Genomic DNA, 19618 nt, shown 5'->3' with positions numbered 1-19618 from the left:
GCTCAAGGAGAATTTTCAAAAAACCCCCGAGGGAGGAGCCAGCCCACCCGCCGCCCGCCCCGGCCACGCGCCTCACGCCCTTCACGGGCTCAGCGGGCGCGAACCCACCAACCGCTCAGCGTTTCGCCAATCACCGCATCTCCCACCTATTGCCCCGCCCTGCGCTCCGTTCCGGCCAATCACCAGGGAGCCACCGTTTGTCTCTCCGCCTCTCCCGCCCGCCCCAACCGGTTGGAAGTTTGAAGCCTTCAAACCTAGCCGGCGCCCAACCGCGCGGTAGCAGCGCGGTGTATTTTTAGCTCCTGGGCGGGTAGCCCCGCCCCCCACCCCGCCTCCTTGCTTCCCCCAATGGGAGATGGAGTTTCCGACACGTCATCGCGCGGCTGTGCAGGAGCTGTCCAATCGGCGCTCGGGGAGAATGGCGTAATTAAAAAGCGGCGGAAGAAGGTGGGAGGGTCATGACGCAGCGAGTTTCAGTCGTGACTTTTCTAGGGGCATCGCGGCGTCCCCTTTTTTTGCCTTTAAAGTAAAACGTCGCCCCGACGCACCCCCCGCGAATTTCGGGGGGCGGAGGCGGCGGGCCACGGCGCGAAGAGGGGCGGTGCTGACGCCGGCCGGTCACGTGGGCGTGTTGTGGGGGGGAGGGGCGCCGCCGCGCGGTCGGTTCCGGGCGGTTGGGAGCGCGCGAGCTAGCGAGCTAGAGGCAGCCGCGCCCGCCGCCGCCCCTGCTCTGTATGCCGCTCTCTCCCGGCGCGGCCGCCGCCGATCACAGCAGCAGGAGCCGCCGCCGCCGCCGCGGTTGATGTGGTTGGGCCGGGGCTGAGGAGGCCGCCAACATGCCGCAGTCCAAGTCCCGGAAGATCGCGATCCTGGGCTACCGGTCTGTAGGTGAGTGGCCGGTGGCCGGGCGGCCTCCTCGCACCGCCGGGGCCTCGCCTGGGAGCCGGGTCGCGGCCGGGCCTACGAAGTTTGGAGCCGGCGCGGCCATGTGGCGGGGCGGGCGGGGGCCGCGCGTTTCGTAACCACCATTTTGAGCGGAGGTGGTGGCGGTCGGGGCGGCGTCCTCGCCGGTCTAGGAGCTGCGGTAGCCGGGCGCCCTCCGCGGGCCGGGCGGGCAGGTGGCGGCTGGGCGGAGGGCGTGGGAGGCTTGGGGCGGGGGCCGTCGGCCGCCGAGGAGTCCGGGGCTCGTCTGAGGGAGTGAGGCGGCGCCGGGGAGCCGCGCTAGAGGCTGCCGCGAGGGAGTCACACCTGCCTCGCCGCCTTCGCCGCGGGCGCGCGTGACCGGGGCTGGCGGTCTCCCCCACCCCGCCCCCGATGCAATGAAAAGAAGGTCCGTGGGATTTTAACAAAGGAAGCAGCACCTCGGCTTCATTCCATCTGTGGTGAAGTTTACCCTTGTAAAGAAACTAGGGACTTAGAGGACGTTTGGGCACTGAACGCAAGTTTTCTGCATAGGAAACCTAGGCGATCCCCCAAAAGAGGCCCCTCTGGAGGCCCTCGAGATGCTGCTGGAGGCCTGGGTAGGAAGACAGAGAAAAAGGAATGTCTGATCTCTCGGTGCCCTATTTTTCTTCGGGAAGGAATAAGGTCAGGTACTTGCAACCAGGCTGTTGAAGTAATTCCAAAGTCTTTTTGTTTTCTTTTTCTTCCCCCAAAAGGTTGACATACATTTGAAACGGTTCCTAGCAGTCGCCTTACTGCTGAATAAGGTGGCTTAGGGTCGGGTTGGGGGGAGGACGGGGTGTCACAGAACGAGCGGTTTTCTGGCCTGTGAGAACCCAGAGCGATTGAACTTAGACACGCTTCAGGGTGAGGCTGTATTGTCTCCCGACATCCGGAAGCCTGGAGAAATTACGTTCATCTTTTCGGGCTGTTTTGAAGTAACTGTCTATAGAAGACGTGCATCGGGCCACAGTTGGGGGGATGGGGAGGTGAAAGCGAGGGTTCAGAGGCTCCGGTGATTGCGGAACGGGGTGACTATCTGTCATGGGAAGCTTGTACCTGCCTGCCGCTCACTGGATGCACTCCCCAACTGCGCTTTCCACCGCCGGTGCCAGGGTCTGTGCTCTTTGACCAAGATCAGCCACTGCATGCTTACTCATCCTTTTACCACCTCTCCGTCGAGAGCCGGGGGGAAATTAAGGGCTGAAAGAAGCTTGGCTAGAGATGCGGGGTGCCTAGAGTCGTAGGGGAACTCTTGTGCGACGCGGTGCTGAATCCGAGGGGATGAATAGGTGGCAGCTTTAATAGCTGCAGCCAGGAAGTAACCACGAATCAAATGGAGGGGTTCAAAGTTACTAACTGTTAAAATATCAACATGGAACCTGGGATCCAACCTTTATTGGCAGCCTGAATCCATGCTCTTGTCTCTGTTCTCTTGATTTCCTCCTCTGCGTTTTGAGGAGTTGGGACGCGAGGTGTCCTGGCTCTTGGGTGAGCCCTCCCTAGTCAGTCAAGTAAGTACTTAGTGGCAACTAATTGAAAATAGTAGTCCCCTGGATAATCACGTTATAGGCAACAAGTACCTCGGCTACCTGATTTCAACCCAAGAGAATGACCTAAAGATCTTGACTGATTTACCCTTTTAAAATGTTGAAATGGTAGCTCTAGTCTTTGGTGAGCAGGGCTAGTTTTATCACTTTTTTTTTTTTTTTTGCTCAAGAATTTCCTTATGTCTAGTTGAAATCCATTCTGTTTTATCTTCCCTCTATTCAGCGTCCTCCTGAGGACGGAGATGTGACAGGCCACCCCTTAGCCTTCTCCTTACAAACATTTATTTTAAACTGCTGCTTGTGAAATACTGTACTTAGTCTCCGGTGGGATACAGGGTCACTTTTAGTCCCTATTTTCTGTCTTCAGTATTTCATATTCCTGCAACCTACCCCACTTCTCCATATTTATTGTCAAGCGTAGTCATATTAAACGATTTTGGAGAGGTTAAGTTGCTCCCAATCTTGTATTTGATTTTTTTTTTTTTTTCCGAGACAGAGTTTCGCTCTTGTCACCCAGGCTGGAGTGTAATGACGCGGTCTCGGCTCACTGCGTCCTCCACGCCCCGGACTCAAGCGATTCTCTTGCCTCAGCCTCCAGAGTAGCTGGCACTACAGGCGTGCACCACTACTCCCGGCTAATTTTGTATTTTTAGTAGAGACCGGTTTCACCACGTGGCCAAACGTCAGGCTTGTCTCAAACGTCTCACCTCAGGTGGTCCGCCCACCTTGGCCTCCCAAAGTGCTGGGATTATAGGCATGAACCACCATGCCCAGCCGCATTTGATTTTAAAGTGTATTATGAGCCGGGATATTTTGTAGTTTGTGGGGTCTTTTTTAGGGGAAGGAGATTAGGTTTTGCCAGCAGGTTTCTTCTAGTAAGCCACCGTTTTGAAAATTACTCAGCATGCTCACTTCTGGGAGCTTACTGGTATGTTTGCTTGCAAATGGTGCTATACCAGAGAAATCTGAGTACATGTGTTTCTAGATTGTGGTATTTTGTGATGCTGAGCTATTTTGTCCTATATTCTGGGGGTAGAGCCACATAAAAAGGCTCCACACCTTTCTTAGAATGTTCTCTTGATTAAATACATTAAGCCAGTTTGACTAGTAGGATACTTGTCATTGTGACTTTGTCATACCACAAACTTTATTTTTAAAGTTGTCTTCAGATAAAACAACAAAGTGCTAAGTTTGTTTTACTAGTTGGCGTTCTCTTTTTTTTTTGAGACAGGGTCTCTATCACCCAGGCTGGAGTACAGTGGCGTGATCTGGGCTCACTGCAATCTCTGCCGCCCACGTTCAACCGATTCTCCTGCCTCGCCTCCCAAGTAGCTGGGATAACAGGCGCCTGCCACCCGGCCCAGCTAATTTTTGTATTTTTAAGTAGATACTGGGTTTCACCATCTTGGCCAGGGTGGTCTTGAACTCCTGACCTCGTGATCCACCTGCCTCGGCCTCCCAAATTGCTGGGATTACAGGCGTGAGTCACCATACCCGGCCCACTACTTGGCTTTCAGTTTTTTTGTTTTTTTTGTTTTTGTTTTTGTTTTTTTGAGTGTTGTCAGAACTACCAATAGGGAAGATAGAATTCTCAGGTAATCTATACAATTGTCCCTCCCAATCCCCTGTACTTTTCATGTTATTTACAGTGTTAAAGTTTTTAAGGACACATCACCTATAACTCTGGGAGTCTGGCTTTCAGGGAGTGTTTTGTATTAACTGTTCCCGTGGTGGCCAAAAGTACCAGCTCCCTGACATTCCGTTATTTCTACCACAACGGAGTAGTCCCGCGATAGAAAGTAACTCAACTTAATCAAGTTAAAATGATAGTGTTACATAAACTGTCTTCAGCCTGGTACATCTTTCACTGGGATTTTACCTGTACAGAGAGCTTTGGTAACCTAGTTTACCATTAGACCATAATCAAAAGCTGGTTGTCGTATATAAGCCTCTTACATACAGTTAATAAGAGGGATGGGATCACAGGCATGTGAAAGATCATAGGGGGAAAATGAAACAGCTTTGTGGTTTGGAAGAAGGCAATTCAGCAAAAGTACTCAAATTATTACTTTGTCAAAATGTTTTAGGTAGTATTTAGAGTCTTCGTGAGGAAAGATGTCATTAAATATTTGGTTGTTCCCAGCAGATTCCGACTTACTGTTTATTTTTTAAGTTAACCTATCATTTGTTGACACTTTTTATTGAAAAATTGAAAGGCAAAACAATATTTGCTATGTATGAAATCTACCAGTATGTGAAATTGTATATTCAGGTGCTTAATATTCTGATGTTGTATACTTGTGGGTGGGGGTAGTCCTGAAGTGGCCACTTTGTATTGAAACTTGAAATTACTGTTTTTCAGTCTCATTCATTGTTCTGCACAAGAGCATAATCAGAATTCAGATTTCTGATTATGACTTTCCAGTGCCAAATGTTATTTTGCTGTCCATATGGGTTATATCTCTCTGTACTTCATCACCCCAAAAAGAAACTCTGTACTCATTAGCAGTCACTCTCCATCCTGCTTCCCTGTCAGCCCCTGGCAACCACTAATCTTTCTGTTTCTATGAATTTACTTACTCTGGACATTTCATATAAATAAGAACATAAGTAGTCTTTTGGGGCTGGCGTCTTTTACTTAGTATAATGTTTTCAAGTTTCGTTCATGTTGTAGCATATGTCGCTTCTTCCTGTTTAGTGCTGACTAATATTCCATCATGTGAGCATACCACATTTTTTCTATGCATTTGTCAATTGGATATGTGGATGGTTTCTTTTTTTTTTTTTTTTTTTTTTTGGCAATCATTTTTTATTTGTTTACTTTTCTGAGGCAGGGTCTTGCTGTGTTGCCCAGGCTGTAGTGCAGTGGAGCTATCATGGCTTACTGCAGCGTCAACCTCCTAGACTCAAGTGATCCTCCTGCCTCAGCCTCCCGAGTAGCTAGGACTGCAGGTGTGCGCCATCACACCCAGCTAGTTTTTTTTTTATTTTTTTGTAGAGGTGGGAACCTTGCTCTGTTGCCCAAGCTGGTCTTGAACTCTTGACCTCAAGCAGTCCTCTCGCCTCAGTTTCCCAGTGTTGGGATTACAGGTGTGAGCCACCACTTGGAGCTCTACTTTCTGGCTACTATAAATAATGTTTTGAACATTCCTGTACAAGCTTTTATGTAGACATATGTTTTCATTTCTCTTGGGTACATCCCTGGGAGTGGAATTGCTGGGTCATTATGGTTAACTGTGCTTAATATTTTGAAGAACTGTCAAATTGTTTTCCAGAACAGCTGCACAATTTTATATTCCCATCAGCAATGTATGAGGGTTTAATTTTCTCCACATTCTTGTCAACACTTGTTACTGTCTTTTTCATTTTAGCCATCCTATTGGGTGTGAAGTGGTATCATAGGATTTGCAAATAATTTCTTCTGTCTATGGGTTGTCCTTTTACCTTCTCGATGGTGTCCTTCAAAACAAAAAGTTTTTAATTTGAAGGCTGATATATCTATTTTTCTCCTGCCACTTATGCTTTTGGTGTCACATCTTAGAAGCCGTTGCCTAATCCGAGGTCATATAGATTTACTACTATATTTTCTTCTAGATATTTTATCCTGTTAACTCTTAACATTAGATCTGTGATCTATTTGTAGTTAATATTTGTATATGATGGGAGGGAAGGATAGAACTTTGTTCTTTTGCATGTGGATATGAAGTTGCCCCAGCTTCTTTTGTTAAAATAATGTTCTTTCTTCATTGAATTCCCTTGTCCAAGATGAAGTGACCATAAATATAAGGACTCACTCATTCCATTGATCTGTATGTCTGTCATTATACCAGTACCATACGATCTTGATTACTGTAGTTTTGTAGCTGGTTTTTAAATAGGGGGCATATGAGTCCTCTAACTTTATTATTTCTGAAGATGTTTTTGGGTATTCTCAGTCCCTTGCATTTCCATATTGAATTTTAGGACTAGATTGCCAGTTTCTGCCAAAAAAGCAACTGCAATTTCGATAGGGTGTTTCACGGTTTTGCAGGTATCTTTTAATGTCTTAACAGCTGGATTCTCCTATCTGCTCCTGAATTCATTCCCTTAACGTTATTTTAATGAAGTAAGGAGTACTTGAATAGCTTTTTCAGGTAGTTGAATATTCTTTGATACCGAAACTTCACAAGTGATAGTTTGGAAAGAATAGTTAGTTATACTATGCAATCTGAGATCATATTGATGAATTTGCCCAACTCCGCAGGTCTGCTTTATACTTGGAATGGATCTTCTACCATGCCTGGTTTTGTAGCGTTACTGGTCATTTGGAAAATATTTGTTCATCATTACACAGATCTTCCACATGTTGACACATTTTATTATACAAGCATTTTTAAAAATCACATTTGTTAATATCACCACCAATCTCTGCAAAGTCTTAAGTTTTAGAACACTGTTCACTATGAGTGGTCCAAGTTTTCCAAAATTATAATTTCCTCCTTGAGTTCAAATAATTTTCTTGGCAACATGCTACCAGTTTTTACTTGAATTGACTGTTTTGTTTCTTTAATTTCCAAGAAAATGTCTGCCAGCTATTCACATTTGCAATAATGATAGTTTGTCATCATTTTTGCAAGTAGAAAAGGCATTCCATGATAAAAGTGGCCAGTTCAGATCACTTCTCAAATGATTGCACAAGTGCTTTTTTTGGAAACAACCATCATACTTCAGTATGTAACAGAGGTGCTTTATGTGTACATCTCATTTTGTCATGCAGAATATTAAAAAGACATGTACCAAAGGGTCAAGATTTAATATAATTTTACTGCTTTTTCAAGGACATTGTTAAGTAGAAACAGCTCTTTTCCCACTGTGAATGCATGGTAGTAAAGAATACCGTGACTTACCACTCAGTTTGTAACTGCTGTTTTTGATTCATGCCAAGGGATGCCGAGCTAGCAGTTTTCCCCACCATTGCTTTTGCATCTTTAGTACAAATGGGAACTTTGTGGAAAAGGCAAATGATAACTTAATATTGCTATGAAAATCGTTTTGACCTCATGAGCCCCCTGAAAAGATTTTGGTAAACCCCTTAGAGGTCCACAGACCACCCTTTGAGAACTATTAAACTGTTGTAAGCTAGGATCTTGCTCACTGCTGTGCAAAATTGAAGTGACAGTGACTGCATCCTAAATGCTATTCACAGCGATATGGTTCCCACAGTGTTAGAAGAGCCTCCTAGGAGAGGCCCTGTAGCATTGTGAGAGACAAAGCTGGCAAGGCAGGAAAGAACTTGGCGTGGTTAGAATGGAAGGAAGCACGAGGGAGGCCAGAGAACATCAGGAGAGTTATGGTATCTGTGTGCCTATTGGTTTGGCCTCTGATTGTGGTGCATTTTTGGATGAGTTGTGTTTGGACCTGGTGATGGCGAGGCTCCCAGAGAGTAGTGAAAATTGCAAAGAGTAGCAGGACACCAGAGACCCATATACTAATAATATAGTTTTTAAATGCAAGTATCAGGATGAAGGTGGGGAGGAGTACACAAGTAAAAATAGCAACTTCATCACAGAATGAGACACTGCCACCTCTACCTGTGATTGTAGAAGGTCGGAGATGCACAATGCTTTTCTTGGGTGAAGATTCAGAATAACAGGTTCGCAATAACAACTGTAATAGTGTCCATGGCTGGATTGTTCTTAGTTACTTGAATACATCAGAACTGAACTTGCACATGATTGTGCAAGTGAGAGCATTATGAAATCTTTAGGGATCATACTTGAAGGAACCTGTATTCTTAGTTCTAATTTATTCTGAAGTACCAAATGAAATCTTAACATTGATAGAGTACTCACGGTCTATCTTCGTCACACTGCTAAGTGTGAGAATGCAAACTGCTGAGTCCTTTTAACATGAATCGCTGGATTGATTTTTAAATATAATCAGCCATGCACAGTGGCTCTCGCCTATAATCCCAGCACTTTGGGAGGCTGAGGTGAGTGGATCACCTGAGGTCAGGAGTTCGAGACCAGCCTGGCCAACCTGGTGAAACGCTGTCTCTACTAAAAATACAAAAATTAGCTGGGTGTGGTGGCGGGCACCTGTAATCCCAGCTACTAGGGAGGCTGAGGCCTGCAGGAGAATCACTTGAACCCGGAGGGGGGAGGTTGCAGTGAGTCGAGATCGTGCCATTACATTCCAGGCTGGGCGACAGAGCAAGACTCCGTCTCAAAAAAAAAAAAAAAGAAATCTAACATTTTAAAGGTCCTGGAATACTATTTTAGTATTTTAATTTTTTTCAGTATATGTTGGGCTTCTGGTTATAAAAAAAGGAATTCCCATAGGATTGGAGCTTTAAATCTAAACTGGTATTAGTTTAGAACGGGAAGTGCTAGAAAAGCCTTCACGTTGTGCTCTTATGGGCAAGTTAAGAAAGCAGGGCAGTTTAAAGATACCGATAAAATTCACTCAGAAGGGTCGTGCTTGCTTGGTTTGTGTCTTATCTATAGTAGAATTGAGTCTTCCTCTCCCCCATTTCACTTTTTGTTGTGCTTACCTGTTTGCAGGACTCCTCATGGACATTTGAAAGTGAAGTTGGTGTTTTAGCAAGATACACAATCCCACCTTTTGCAGAATTGAGAGTTGAATGTTAATAATTACCTGGTGGCATAGTACATAATTTGCGAATGGGGATGCAAATATGGGCTTTTACAGTTAATACAGTTTTATGAGATGAAATGCTTTTCTAAGACTTCTGTAATCTTAGATATAAATGTGTCTGGCTATTTTGCTAGCTTTATTTTTATTTTATTTTTTATTTTTTGAGATGGAGTCTCTGTCACCCAGGCTGCAGTGCATTGGCGCGATCTCAGCTCACTGCAGCGTCAACCTTCCAGCCTCAATGATCCTCCCGCCTCAGCCTCCCGAGTAGCTGGGACTACAGGTGCGTGCCACCATGCCCTGGCTATTTTTTAATTTTTTTGTAGAGATGAGGTCTCACTTGTTGCCTTGGCTGGTCTCGAAGTCCTGGACTCAAGCGATGCAGCCACCTCAGCCTCCCAGAGTTCTGGGATTACAGGCATGAGCCACTGCACCTGTATTTTGCTGGCTTTAAAATCTCAATCACATTTGGCATTTGTTTGAAAGAGAACATTTGGGCCAGGCACCCAAAGATTGAATCACTGCAACTGTTGGTTGCAGAGGACAGTTTGTGAGTGTTATGTGTTATTCAAATAGGTGTTCATTAAGCATTTGAATAAATGCTCTACTTTGTACCAGTCACAAAAGCTAGGACAGTTATAATCCTTGCCCGCAAAGAGCTTCCATCTAGTTGAGAGCCACAGGAACCTGTTCCTGCTACTGAGAATAATAATTGTTGGTGCTTTTGAAGCATTTACTGTTATGGGGTACAATCTTAATGCACATGTATTAATAATAGCCTTTAAACTCGGGTAGGTACAGTTAACACCTATTTTGCAGATAAGGAAACTGAAGTAGAAAAAGTTTATGTGACTTGCCCAATGTCAAGCTGTTGTTAAGTGACAAAGCCAGGATTTGAACTCAGGCAGTGGCTCCAGAGCAGGCAGTCTTTAACCAGCTACTACATGATTGTTATTTAAATACAGCTGGGGTAAGTACTTGAGAGAAATAATCAAAGGCAGGGCTAACTTGACCATCAGGTGGGGATGGGGGTGGTGGGAGAATTGTCTTGAAAGGAAAGGCAGTGTGACTGACTGAGTGAATGAGAAGGGTGAGGTGTGAGTAATGAGAGAGGTCGGGACTCGTGTTTGCCAACTGTCCATCAAGAACAGCTTTGTCTGCTCTGTGAAAAGTTTTAGACTTTTTCCTAGAAACTGTGGGAAGTGACTGAAGGGTTTTAAGCAACAAATAAGATGATGATCTATACCAGGGGCTGGTAGACTTGTTCTGTAAAAGGCCAGATAGTAAATATCTCAAGCTTTTGCAGGGCAGGCCATGTAGCCTCTGTTGCAGCTATTCTACATTGCCTTTGTAGGACGAAAGCAGGCGCAGACAATACATCAACGAGTGGGTGTGGCTGTGTGCCAGCAAAACTTTATTTATGGATATAACACTTGAACTTCATCTGATTTTCAGTATCATGAAATACTGTTTCTTTTTCCAACCACTTAAAGATGAAAAAACCATTTTTAGCTCATAGACTGTACAAAACCAAAACAGCCTATAGGCCAAATTTGGCCCCTGGTCTGTAGTGTGCTGATCCTGGCTTCCATCCCTCCTGCTGTTCTGTGAAGTGGGAGGGGTGGTAAGGGAGTAGAAATGGGAAGACCAGCCAAGGCGCAGAGTAGATGAGATGAAGAGGACACACATCGGAGATTTCCTTAGAGGGAGAATGGACAAGACCAGTGTGGGAGCTGTGAAGTAGCCTTCAGATTTCTCATGTGAGTGCCTGAGTAGGTCATGTTGCCATTGGCTAAAATCAGAAATGATGGAACAGGAGCAAGTTTAAGGGGTGGACCAGATTTATTTACGCACCTGCCAGATCCACACACTTTCCTTGCTTTCTGGCCACAGAGGCCCTAGCAACCACCCACACAGGGCACAGTTCCCGTGGTCCCGAAGACAGGTGGCTGTGCCTACAACTGGGGTTCTGAGGGTTTGCTGCCCCTGGGTCCTTGTGTCACCCAAGGATTTGACCAAGCATACCCTCACGCCACAGGATTGTTGCCCCAGAGACAAATGAGGTTGCTGAACCCAGGTGGCCCCACACACTCACGCTGCCCACTCAGGCAGGCAGTGTCTTACTGCAAGGATGTTTGTCATTCCTGCTTGCCGGGAGGGGAGCTGGGCTCTTTCTCTAGATCTTTTCATTCTGCATAACAGTGCTACAAAAATGTGTGAATATGTTTTATAATAATAAATTGCTTTCTTAATCTAACTATGTTTCTGTATGAGCAGTGTCCTAAAAAATTGAGCTGTACACAAAATGAGCCTACCTTCCATTTTTTTTTTAGACTTCTGTGGAAGTATTTCTGGAGCATAAATTTAGGGAGCTAAATTTAAACAAATAATATGATCCTATTCCCTTTAACAAGGGTACAGAGCAGCATTGTCCAATGGAAACAATCTGGCCTGGTGCAGTGGCTCGCCTAGAATCCCAGCGCTTTGGGACCCACGGTGGGAGGATCACTTGAGCTCTGGAGCTCCAGAACAACCTGGTCAACACGGCGAAACCCTGTCTCTTCGAAAGTGGGAGGCTGAGGTCTCAAAAAGAAAAAAAAACACCAAAACATATAACCTAATGTAATTTTAGATTTTTCCAGTGGGCATATTAAGTAAAAAGAAATAAGTAAAATTAATATACTTAATTTAGCTCAGTATGTCCAAAATGTTATTTCAACACATGATGGATGTTGTTGATATTTGTACATCTTGTCATACTTACACTGTGACACATCTCAGTTGGAACTGAGCACATTTCAGGTACTTACTGTCCATGTATGGCTACTGGGCAGTATATTAGACAGCCCAGATATTGTGAGGAGTGAATTGGTGTTGTTAGTGAGGTCAGTGCAGATTTTAAGAACTTTTGAAGAAAATATCTTTATAAAATATGAATGGTTTTAACCATTCAGGCTGACGGATGAGTATACTCTATTTCATATCTCATTTTCCTCATCCTCTGTTATTACTAGTTGTGATCATTCTTAAATTTCATGTTCTTTAATACGTTAAGAATTAGAGAATTTTTGTCTTTGCTTTTCTCTAGCTCTTTCCGACCCTCACCTGTATCCCGGGTCTTCTCTCCAGATTGGCCACAATTCTAGGAAAACTCATTCTTCATTGTTGCTAAACATTTAATTTCCTGCAGTTTATCAGGGCTATTATTGTTGCCTTCCACCTCAGCTTTATCTTTAAACCATCCTATAGAGATGAATATCCTATTTTTAAAGTCTTCAGGGAAACAGTTTTATGGCCTTTCTGGGTAGCACTTTATTTTTCTTTAGTTTAAAAATCCTGTTAATAAAATTCTTCATTTATGAAACTGAGTCCTTCATGTTATATAATTAAACATATTTCTTATTTTCCTCAGTGGTATATATCTGGTAGCATAATAATTGGCAGTAGGGTTACCTATAAGTATTTGAAAGGGTAATTTTATGAACTAGTTTTACTTTTTCTGCCTTGTCTTTGTCATAATAATAATAATTGCAGTTTAATTTTTTCATTTATTAAAAATCTCCCGGCATCTATTTTTAAAATTGGGGAAGGGGTGTGAGAAAGAACAACATGATGTCAACCCTGCTTAGCTCACAGGAACAAGCGAGATAATTCATGTGAGAATGTTCCGTAAACTCTAACAGTGTCTCACTTTTTAGGTTCTGTTCAGTAATTAAGATGTGTATGTTCTGCATCACACACTCTCATCTGACTCTGTATGACGGACATGTGGGGATTGGTATTCCGACTAGAATTGGAAACATCTTTTCAAAACACTTCCTTAGTGACACTAATATATATATGTGTGTGTAATATACATAGACACACACAACACAACACATATCACCCCTCCGTCTCGAAAAAGCAACAACCACAATCCTACCATAGGGGGAGCTACACATTTCTTACTAGAGTGGGTGCATACGATTGTTAAGCATATGATTGGCATTGTGTGTCGTGTAAGGAACACATAGAAACCTTTATGCAGTTCATTATTATTCCAGCCTTTTAACAATGGTGATTCAGGTTCCATTCCATTTATAACCCAGGTGAGTCTGCAGTCTTTTTTCTGCCGTTTACAAACCAAGTCTGCTTTACTGGTGTCTGTTCTATTGTTAGTCCCCAACGAGGCACTCTCCTGGTATTCCCGTGCTTGCCCTGTGACTGTCTTGAGCCTGCAGAATGCAGCAGAGATGGTGATGTGCCATTTCCAGGCTTTAAGCCCTAAGAAGTTGGCAGCTTCTGCTTTTGTGTTCTTGGGAGCCTCAAGTAAGGTGCAGTAGATGTTAGGAGGAGACACAGAGAAAGGGAGAATGCCCCGCCTTCCCAGCTATGTAGCACCACCAGCCCAAAGAGTAAACTAAAAGTGAGCCCAGCATTGACTGTAGAACCGTGAGCACATGAAGTGGGTGGCGTCAGTCACTCAGCTGTGGGTAAATTAAACAGTAATTTTCTGCTTTAGGAGTATATGTATGTGTTTGTTATTTTTCTCGTGTTATTTTGAGGCTTTAGTTGAAATAGTTACTGTATGTCATTTTTCAGTTTAATTTATTAGGTATAACTCTGAAAATACTTTTTTTATCCTAAGCGGATTATTTCTGCCTAAGAGCAGTTACTAATAGTGTTACTAGTATTAATAATAATGAGATTTGCTGAGCACTTGCTACATGCCAGATGTTTGGTATGTATTTTCATTTAATCCTCACAAAGCACCTTATAGGATAGGTACTATTATTATGTCCATTTACAGATAAGGAAAAGGACTCCGGAGAACTGCCCAAAGGCACATAGCTGATAGCCACCATCTCATACTGTTTAGTAAAAAGTAGTAAATGGGCTGGGCATGGTGGCACACACCTGTAATCCCAGTGCTTTGAGAGACCAAGGTGGGAGGATCATTTGAGACCAGCAGTTTGAATACAGTGAGCTATGATCCTGCCACTGTACTCCAGCCTGGGCAACAGATCGAGACCCTGTCTCCAAAAAAAAGTAAATGCATTATCTTTTTTTTTAAAAAGTCTTTTTTTCCTAAATCAAGTTTATTGAGATGTAATTTACATATAATAAAGTATCCATTTTAAGTGTAGAGTTGGATGAGTTTTGACAGATTTATGCACCTATGTAGCCTCTGCCTCTATCAAAATACGAAACATTCCGTCATCCCCACAAGTTCCCTCATGTCCCAGACGCCCTACCCCGGCTCCCCAGGAAGCACTGATCTGCTCTCCATCACTCTGGGTTAGTTTTTCTTATCCTAAAATTTCACATACATTGAATCATACAGTATATACTCATTTTTGTGTGTCAGCGTAATGTTTTTGAGATTCATCCATGGTGTTGCATGTATAATTTCTTTTTATTGCAGAGTAGTATTCTGTTGAATGGATATACCTTAATTTGTTTATCCGATCACCCATTGGTGGATATTTGGGTTATCCCAGTATTTAACTATTAGGAATAAAGCTATTATGAGCATTTTGAGTAAATGTCTTTGTGGACAGTCATTTCTCTTTGGTAAATACCTAGGAGTGGGATTGCTGAGTCACATATATGTTAAGTGTATACTTAGGAGAAACTACCAAACTGTTCTTCCAAAACATTTTGACCATTTTATGCTTCTGCTAGCAGCACGTGAGAGCTTTGGTTGCTGCCTGCCCATCCTCCCTGATACTTGGTATTGGCGGCCTTTCTAACTTTCTAGCTATTCTCAGATGGTAGGTTGTGGTTTTATTTGAATTTTCCCACTAAGAATGTTGGACATCTTTTCATATACCTACTGGAAATTTGGGTATCTTGGTTTGTGAAGTGTCTGTTCAAGTCTTTTGCCTAGATTATCAGATTCTTCTTACTGAATTGTATATTCTGAATAAAAGTCCTTTTTCAGATGTATATATAATGAATATTTTCTCCTAGTGTGACTTTTTTGTTGTTCCTGTGTTTCAGAGAACAGAAGAAGTTTAAGTTTGTAAGTTTGGTGAAACTCGCTTCATCATTTTTTTTGTTTTTTTTGTTTATTTTGTATTGTATCAGGAATCTGTCTACCTGAAGATCACAAAGTTGTTTTTTTGTTTTGTTTTGTTTTCACCTTTAAGCTCTGTTGGACTTGAGAAAGTTGTTTTTTTTTTTTTTCATGTTCTAGAAGTTTTCTAGTTTTAGCTTTTATGTTTAGGTCTCTGATCCATTTCTAGTTAGTTTTTATGTATGAGGTAAGGGTGAAGATTTAAAAAAAAACTTGAGGTCCCACACCTGTAAAAAGAAAGGAAAAATAAAATTTAAAACTGAGAAAATTTCTTCTTTTTGATGTAGCATTCAACAGGTTTTGGCAAGTCTGCAGTCATCTACATCCACAATCAGGCTGTAGAACAATCCATCAATCCAAAAAGCGCCCTGTGCCTGTTTCTAGTTAGCCCGTAGTGTTTTCTGTCCTATAGTTTTGTCTTTATCAGAATGCCCAATAAATGGAACCATATATTATGCAGCTTTTTGCGTCTGGCTACTTAGCGCAACACATTTGAGATTTATTCATGTGTACATATACCAGTATTTAATTCCTTTGTATTGCTTAGTAGGACAGTTGACCCTTAATCAACACAGTTTGAACTGTGTGGGTCCACTTATAGGCAGGATTTTTTTTTTTTCCTCAACCAAATGCAAATGGAAAATACAGTATTCCTTGGATGCAAAGCCCACATGTGTGGAGGGTCAACTTTTCACATATGCAGGTTCTGCAGGTGAAAAGCAGGGCTTCATCACACTCAGATTTTGCTATACTCAAGCATCCTGGAACCAGTACCCCTTTGTATATACCAAGGGATGCCTGTATCCCTTTGGGTGGATTTTTTCCCCCCACTTAAATTGCATGTTTTATTTCCCCTAATCCCAGCAATAGCATAGAAGCCCCATCATATCCAACCCAAACTGGTTTCGAGTAGGTTAAGGTTATAGGGATGCTTGTCAGAACGTTGATACAAAGGGCTCCCAAACGCTGGGCACAAATGTGTCAGCAGACAGATGGCAGTAAACAGTGCACTGGCCCAAATGCTTCATGAGTCAGTTTGATTTTGCAATGAGTTTGCATCCTTGAAACTGCCAGTCTGGAGGGAGACAGGGTAGCTTGAGGGAGTGAAGTTGAAATTGCCTCCTATTAGCTCACCCTTTCAACATTAAACAGACCAAGAGAGAAATGGTTCCAACATTTCACCACATATATTTCTTATGCAGTCTAAGCTGGGAATGCCATGTAAATGGGTCACTGCGAAATGCAGCAATTTAATTTTTCTCCAATCAAAATAAGAAACAAACCAGTATGATCTCACTTCTATTAACTTTTGAAGGTTTACAGCAGTTAAAATATTTTTACTTCTGTACATGAAGGTTTAAAAGATTTTTTTTTTTTTTTCATAAAATACAAGAGCAACCAATTTCACCATCAAGTAAAAGTAAAAACTGGGATTCTTGTTTAAATTAGTCCAAAGTGGCATTTAGGAACTTAGTTGTAGGCTGCTGCGTTGACACCATGACAAACCAAAGTGTAGGGTTGGGTCTGGTTTTGTTTCGGTTGTCTTTTCAATAACAAGTGCTCATGGATAAAGTTCTGGAAGTGTTTCAATTGTAAGGCAGCGATCTGTTTGGATTCCACCATGGGTATGCTCCTTAGGTTGGATGCTGGAGGGTGAGGCACGTTTTGCCGGACCCATGTCTAGTCATCAAGGTCAAAAAATTCATTGTCGTCTCCTTGGTATTCCATTCCCTGGAGATCTGCTTGGTACTGCAGGATACCTCCATTTCCACCAAATCCTTTCACAAACCAAGACCCTTCTTGCATTTTATCTGTGACAATTTCCAGCGTAGCTCCAAATTTTTTTTTTTTCTTTTTTTTTTTCAGACGGGGTCTCGCTCTGTCGCCCAGGCTGGAGTGCAGTGGCACAATCTCAGCTCACTGCAAGCTCCGCCTCCCGGGTTCACGCCATTCTCCTGCCTCAGCCTCTCCGAGTAGCTGGGACTACAGGCGCCCGCCACCACGCCCGGCTAATTTTTTGTATTTTTAGTAGAGACGGGGTTTCACTGTGGTCTCCATCTCCTGATCTCATGATCCGCCCGCCTTGGCCTCCCAAAGTGCTGGAATTATAGGCGTGAGCCACCGCGCCTGGCCTATATCAACTAATTTTAAAACTTTGGATTGTAACCTCTGATCAAACATATCAGATTGACTTAGTTCAAAGTCAGCAGATCCAGCTAAAACTAGACCAGCCACATTCACTTTGTCCCCAGAAGTAAACAGCTACACAGCAGTCTCTGCTACTTTCTGAACATAGTTATTTCGCTTTTCCATTTTTAAACGGGCAAAACACCTCTACCGTGTTTCTTTAGGAGATCCACAGTGAATTTGTGCAGGGCTTCTCTTGTGTTTCCTTGGAGTGTGCCAAAAAGTGCACCACTACCATCTATTACAATGAATCCAAACTTGCTATCATCTGAAAGTAGTGCTGTAAGAGCCCCTGTATGGAATTTGTTGTCACACAAATACAATGACGTATGAACTGGTTTGAATGATTCAAAGTCAATGTTGACTTTCTTTTCCTTTCCTTCACAGTTGTTCCACAGTAAACAACCAGACCATCTGGAGGTACTTTGTTATAAAGTTTGAGCCTTCGTTGTATAGATGTAATGGCTCCCAGGACTGAATGGCGGTTTACTCCTGCCTTAATGTTAGATGCAGTTCCAAACTCATCTAATAACATTTTTGCCACTGGTGAAATCTGGTCTTTGGGAGGAATGATCAGTGATATCATGTTGGTGCCATTGCTGCAGGCTGCCTCCAAGCTTTTTTTTTTTTTTTTTTTGAGACAGCTCTGTCACCCAGGCTGGAGTACAGTGGCGTGATCTCGCCTCACTGCCACATAAGCCTCCCGGGTTCACGAGAGTCTTCTGCCTCAGCCTCCCAAGTAGCTGGGACTACAGGCATGTGCCACCACACCCAGCTAATTTTGTATTTTTAGTAGAGACAGGGTTTCACCATATTGGCCAGGCGGGTCTTGAACTCCTGACCTCAGGTGATCGCCCGCCTCGGCCTCTCAAAGTGCTGGGATTACAGGCGTGAGCCACCGCGCCCAGCCCACCTCCAAGCTCTTAATGAGCTTCTTGATCTTCCAGAACTCCACATTCCTGTCCACAGCACTGGGGTCGTCCACCATCTTCTTGCCTCCTCCTCCCTGAGGGCCCAGTTCTGGGCAGCAGCGGCTGGTAGGACACCGGCTCCTTCTCACCAGGCAGCTGCATGTGTTGCAGTGTGCTCACATGGGCCCTGTGATGTCACTTCCTCCGCCAGGGGCGGAGCACAAGGCTGCGGGGTGGGTTTAACATAATTTAGGATATTTGGTTTGTTTCCACTTTGGGGCAATTATGAGTAAAACCAGTATAAACATGCAAATACAGGTTTTTGTGTTGACCGTAAATTTTTGTTTGTTTTCCATAAATACCTAGGAATGAGATTGCCGGGGCATATGTTAAGTGTAGGTTAAGCTTTTCAGAAGCTGCTGAACTTGCCAAATTGACTGCACCGTTTTGCATTCCCACAGGCAATGGGTGAGCGTATAGGTTGCTCCATGTCCTAGCAAGCACTGGGATGGCCAGTAGTTTTTATGTTAACCATTTTAATTAGGTGTGTAGCATCTCATTGTAATTTTTAATTTACATTTCCCTAATGGATAATGATGTTAAAAGCATCTTTAATGTGCTTTGCCATTTGAATATTTTCTTGGTTGAAGTGTTCAGATCTTTTGCTCACTTTCTTAATTGGATTGTTTCATGTTGTTGAGTTATGAGATTGAAGCATATTCTGGATATGGGTCCTTTGCACATATTTTCTCCCAGTCTGTTGTGGCCTGTCTTTTCATTCCCTTAAAAAGGCTCTTAGTACAGTTTTTAATTTTGATGAAGTCCAAGATGTTATTTTTTTCTTTTATGGATTGTACTTTGGATTTTATACCTCAGAAGCTTCACCCAACTCAAGGTTGCAAACATTTTTTTCCAATGCTTCTTCTAGAAGTTTCATAGTTTTTACATTTAGGTCTATGATTTTTTTGATTTTGGAGACAGGGTCTTGTTCCGTCACCCAGGCTGGAGTGCAGTGGCACAATCACAGCTTGCTGCAGCCTCGACCTCCCAGGCTGAAATGATCCTTCCACCTCATCCTCCCCAGTAACTGGTACCACAGGAGCACACCACCACACCTGGCTCATTTTTTGATTTTCTGTAGAGATGAGATTTCGTTATGTGACCCAGGCAGGTCTTGAATCCTGGGCTCAAGCAATATGATCTATTTTGGATCCTATACATTTTTGTAGGATACAAACCAAGCTTCTCTCTCTTCTATTTTTATTTTAAAAATTTTTTGTAGAGACTGGTCTTGCTGTGTTGCCCAGGCTTGTCTCAAACTCCTGACCTCAAGC

The 19618-nt window shown here is 43.3% G+C and overlaps 1 protein-coding gene and 1 pseudogene across 2 annotated transcripts in view; one reads left to right on the top strand and one right to left on the bottom strand.

Annotated features, from left to right (window-relative positions):
- Positions 1-425: 425 nt before the first annotated feature.
- RHEB (Ras homolog, mTORC1 binding) overlaps positions 426-19618 on the top strand; it is a 53465-nt gene continuing 34272 nt past the window's right edge. Inside the window, exon 1 of one of the 2 annotated variants that reach the window (XM_055284619.2) lies at positions 426-888. In XM_055284619.2, the coding sequence (XP_055140594.1) occupies positions 837-888 (52 nt within the window). In that variant the 5' untranslated portion in view covers positions 426-836. The remainder of the gene's footprint in view (positions 889-19618) is intronic. The other variant, XM_063641724.1, reaches the window with a different exon arrangement.
- On the bottom strand, positions 16587-18416 carry LOC129484115 (eukaryotic peptide chain release factor subunit 1-like; annotated as a pseudogene).

The sequence above is a fragment of the Symphalangus syndactylus genome, chromosome 6 (genome assembly GCF_028878055.3).
Source record: "Symphalangus syndactylus isolate Jambi chromosome 6, NHGRI_mSymSyn1-v2.1_pri, whole genome shotgun sequence".
Classification (NCBI taxonomy): domain Eukaryota; kingdom Metazoa; phylum Chordata; class Mammalia; order Primates; family Hylobatidae; genus Symphalangus; species Symphalangus syndactylus.
This window is presented reverse-complemented; position numbering and strand designations above follow the sequence as displayed.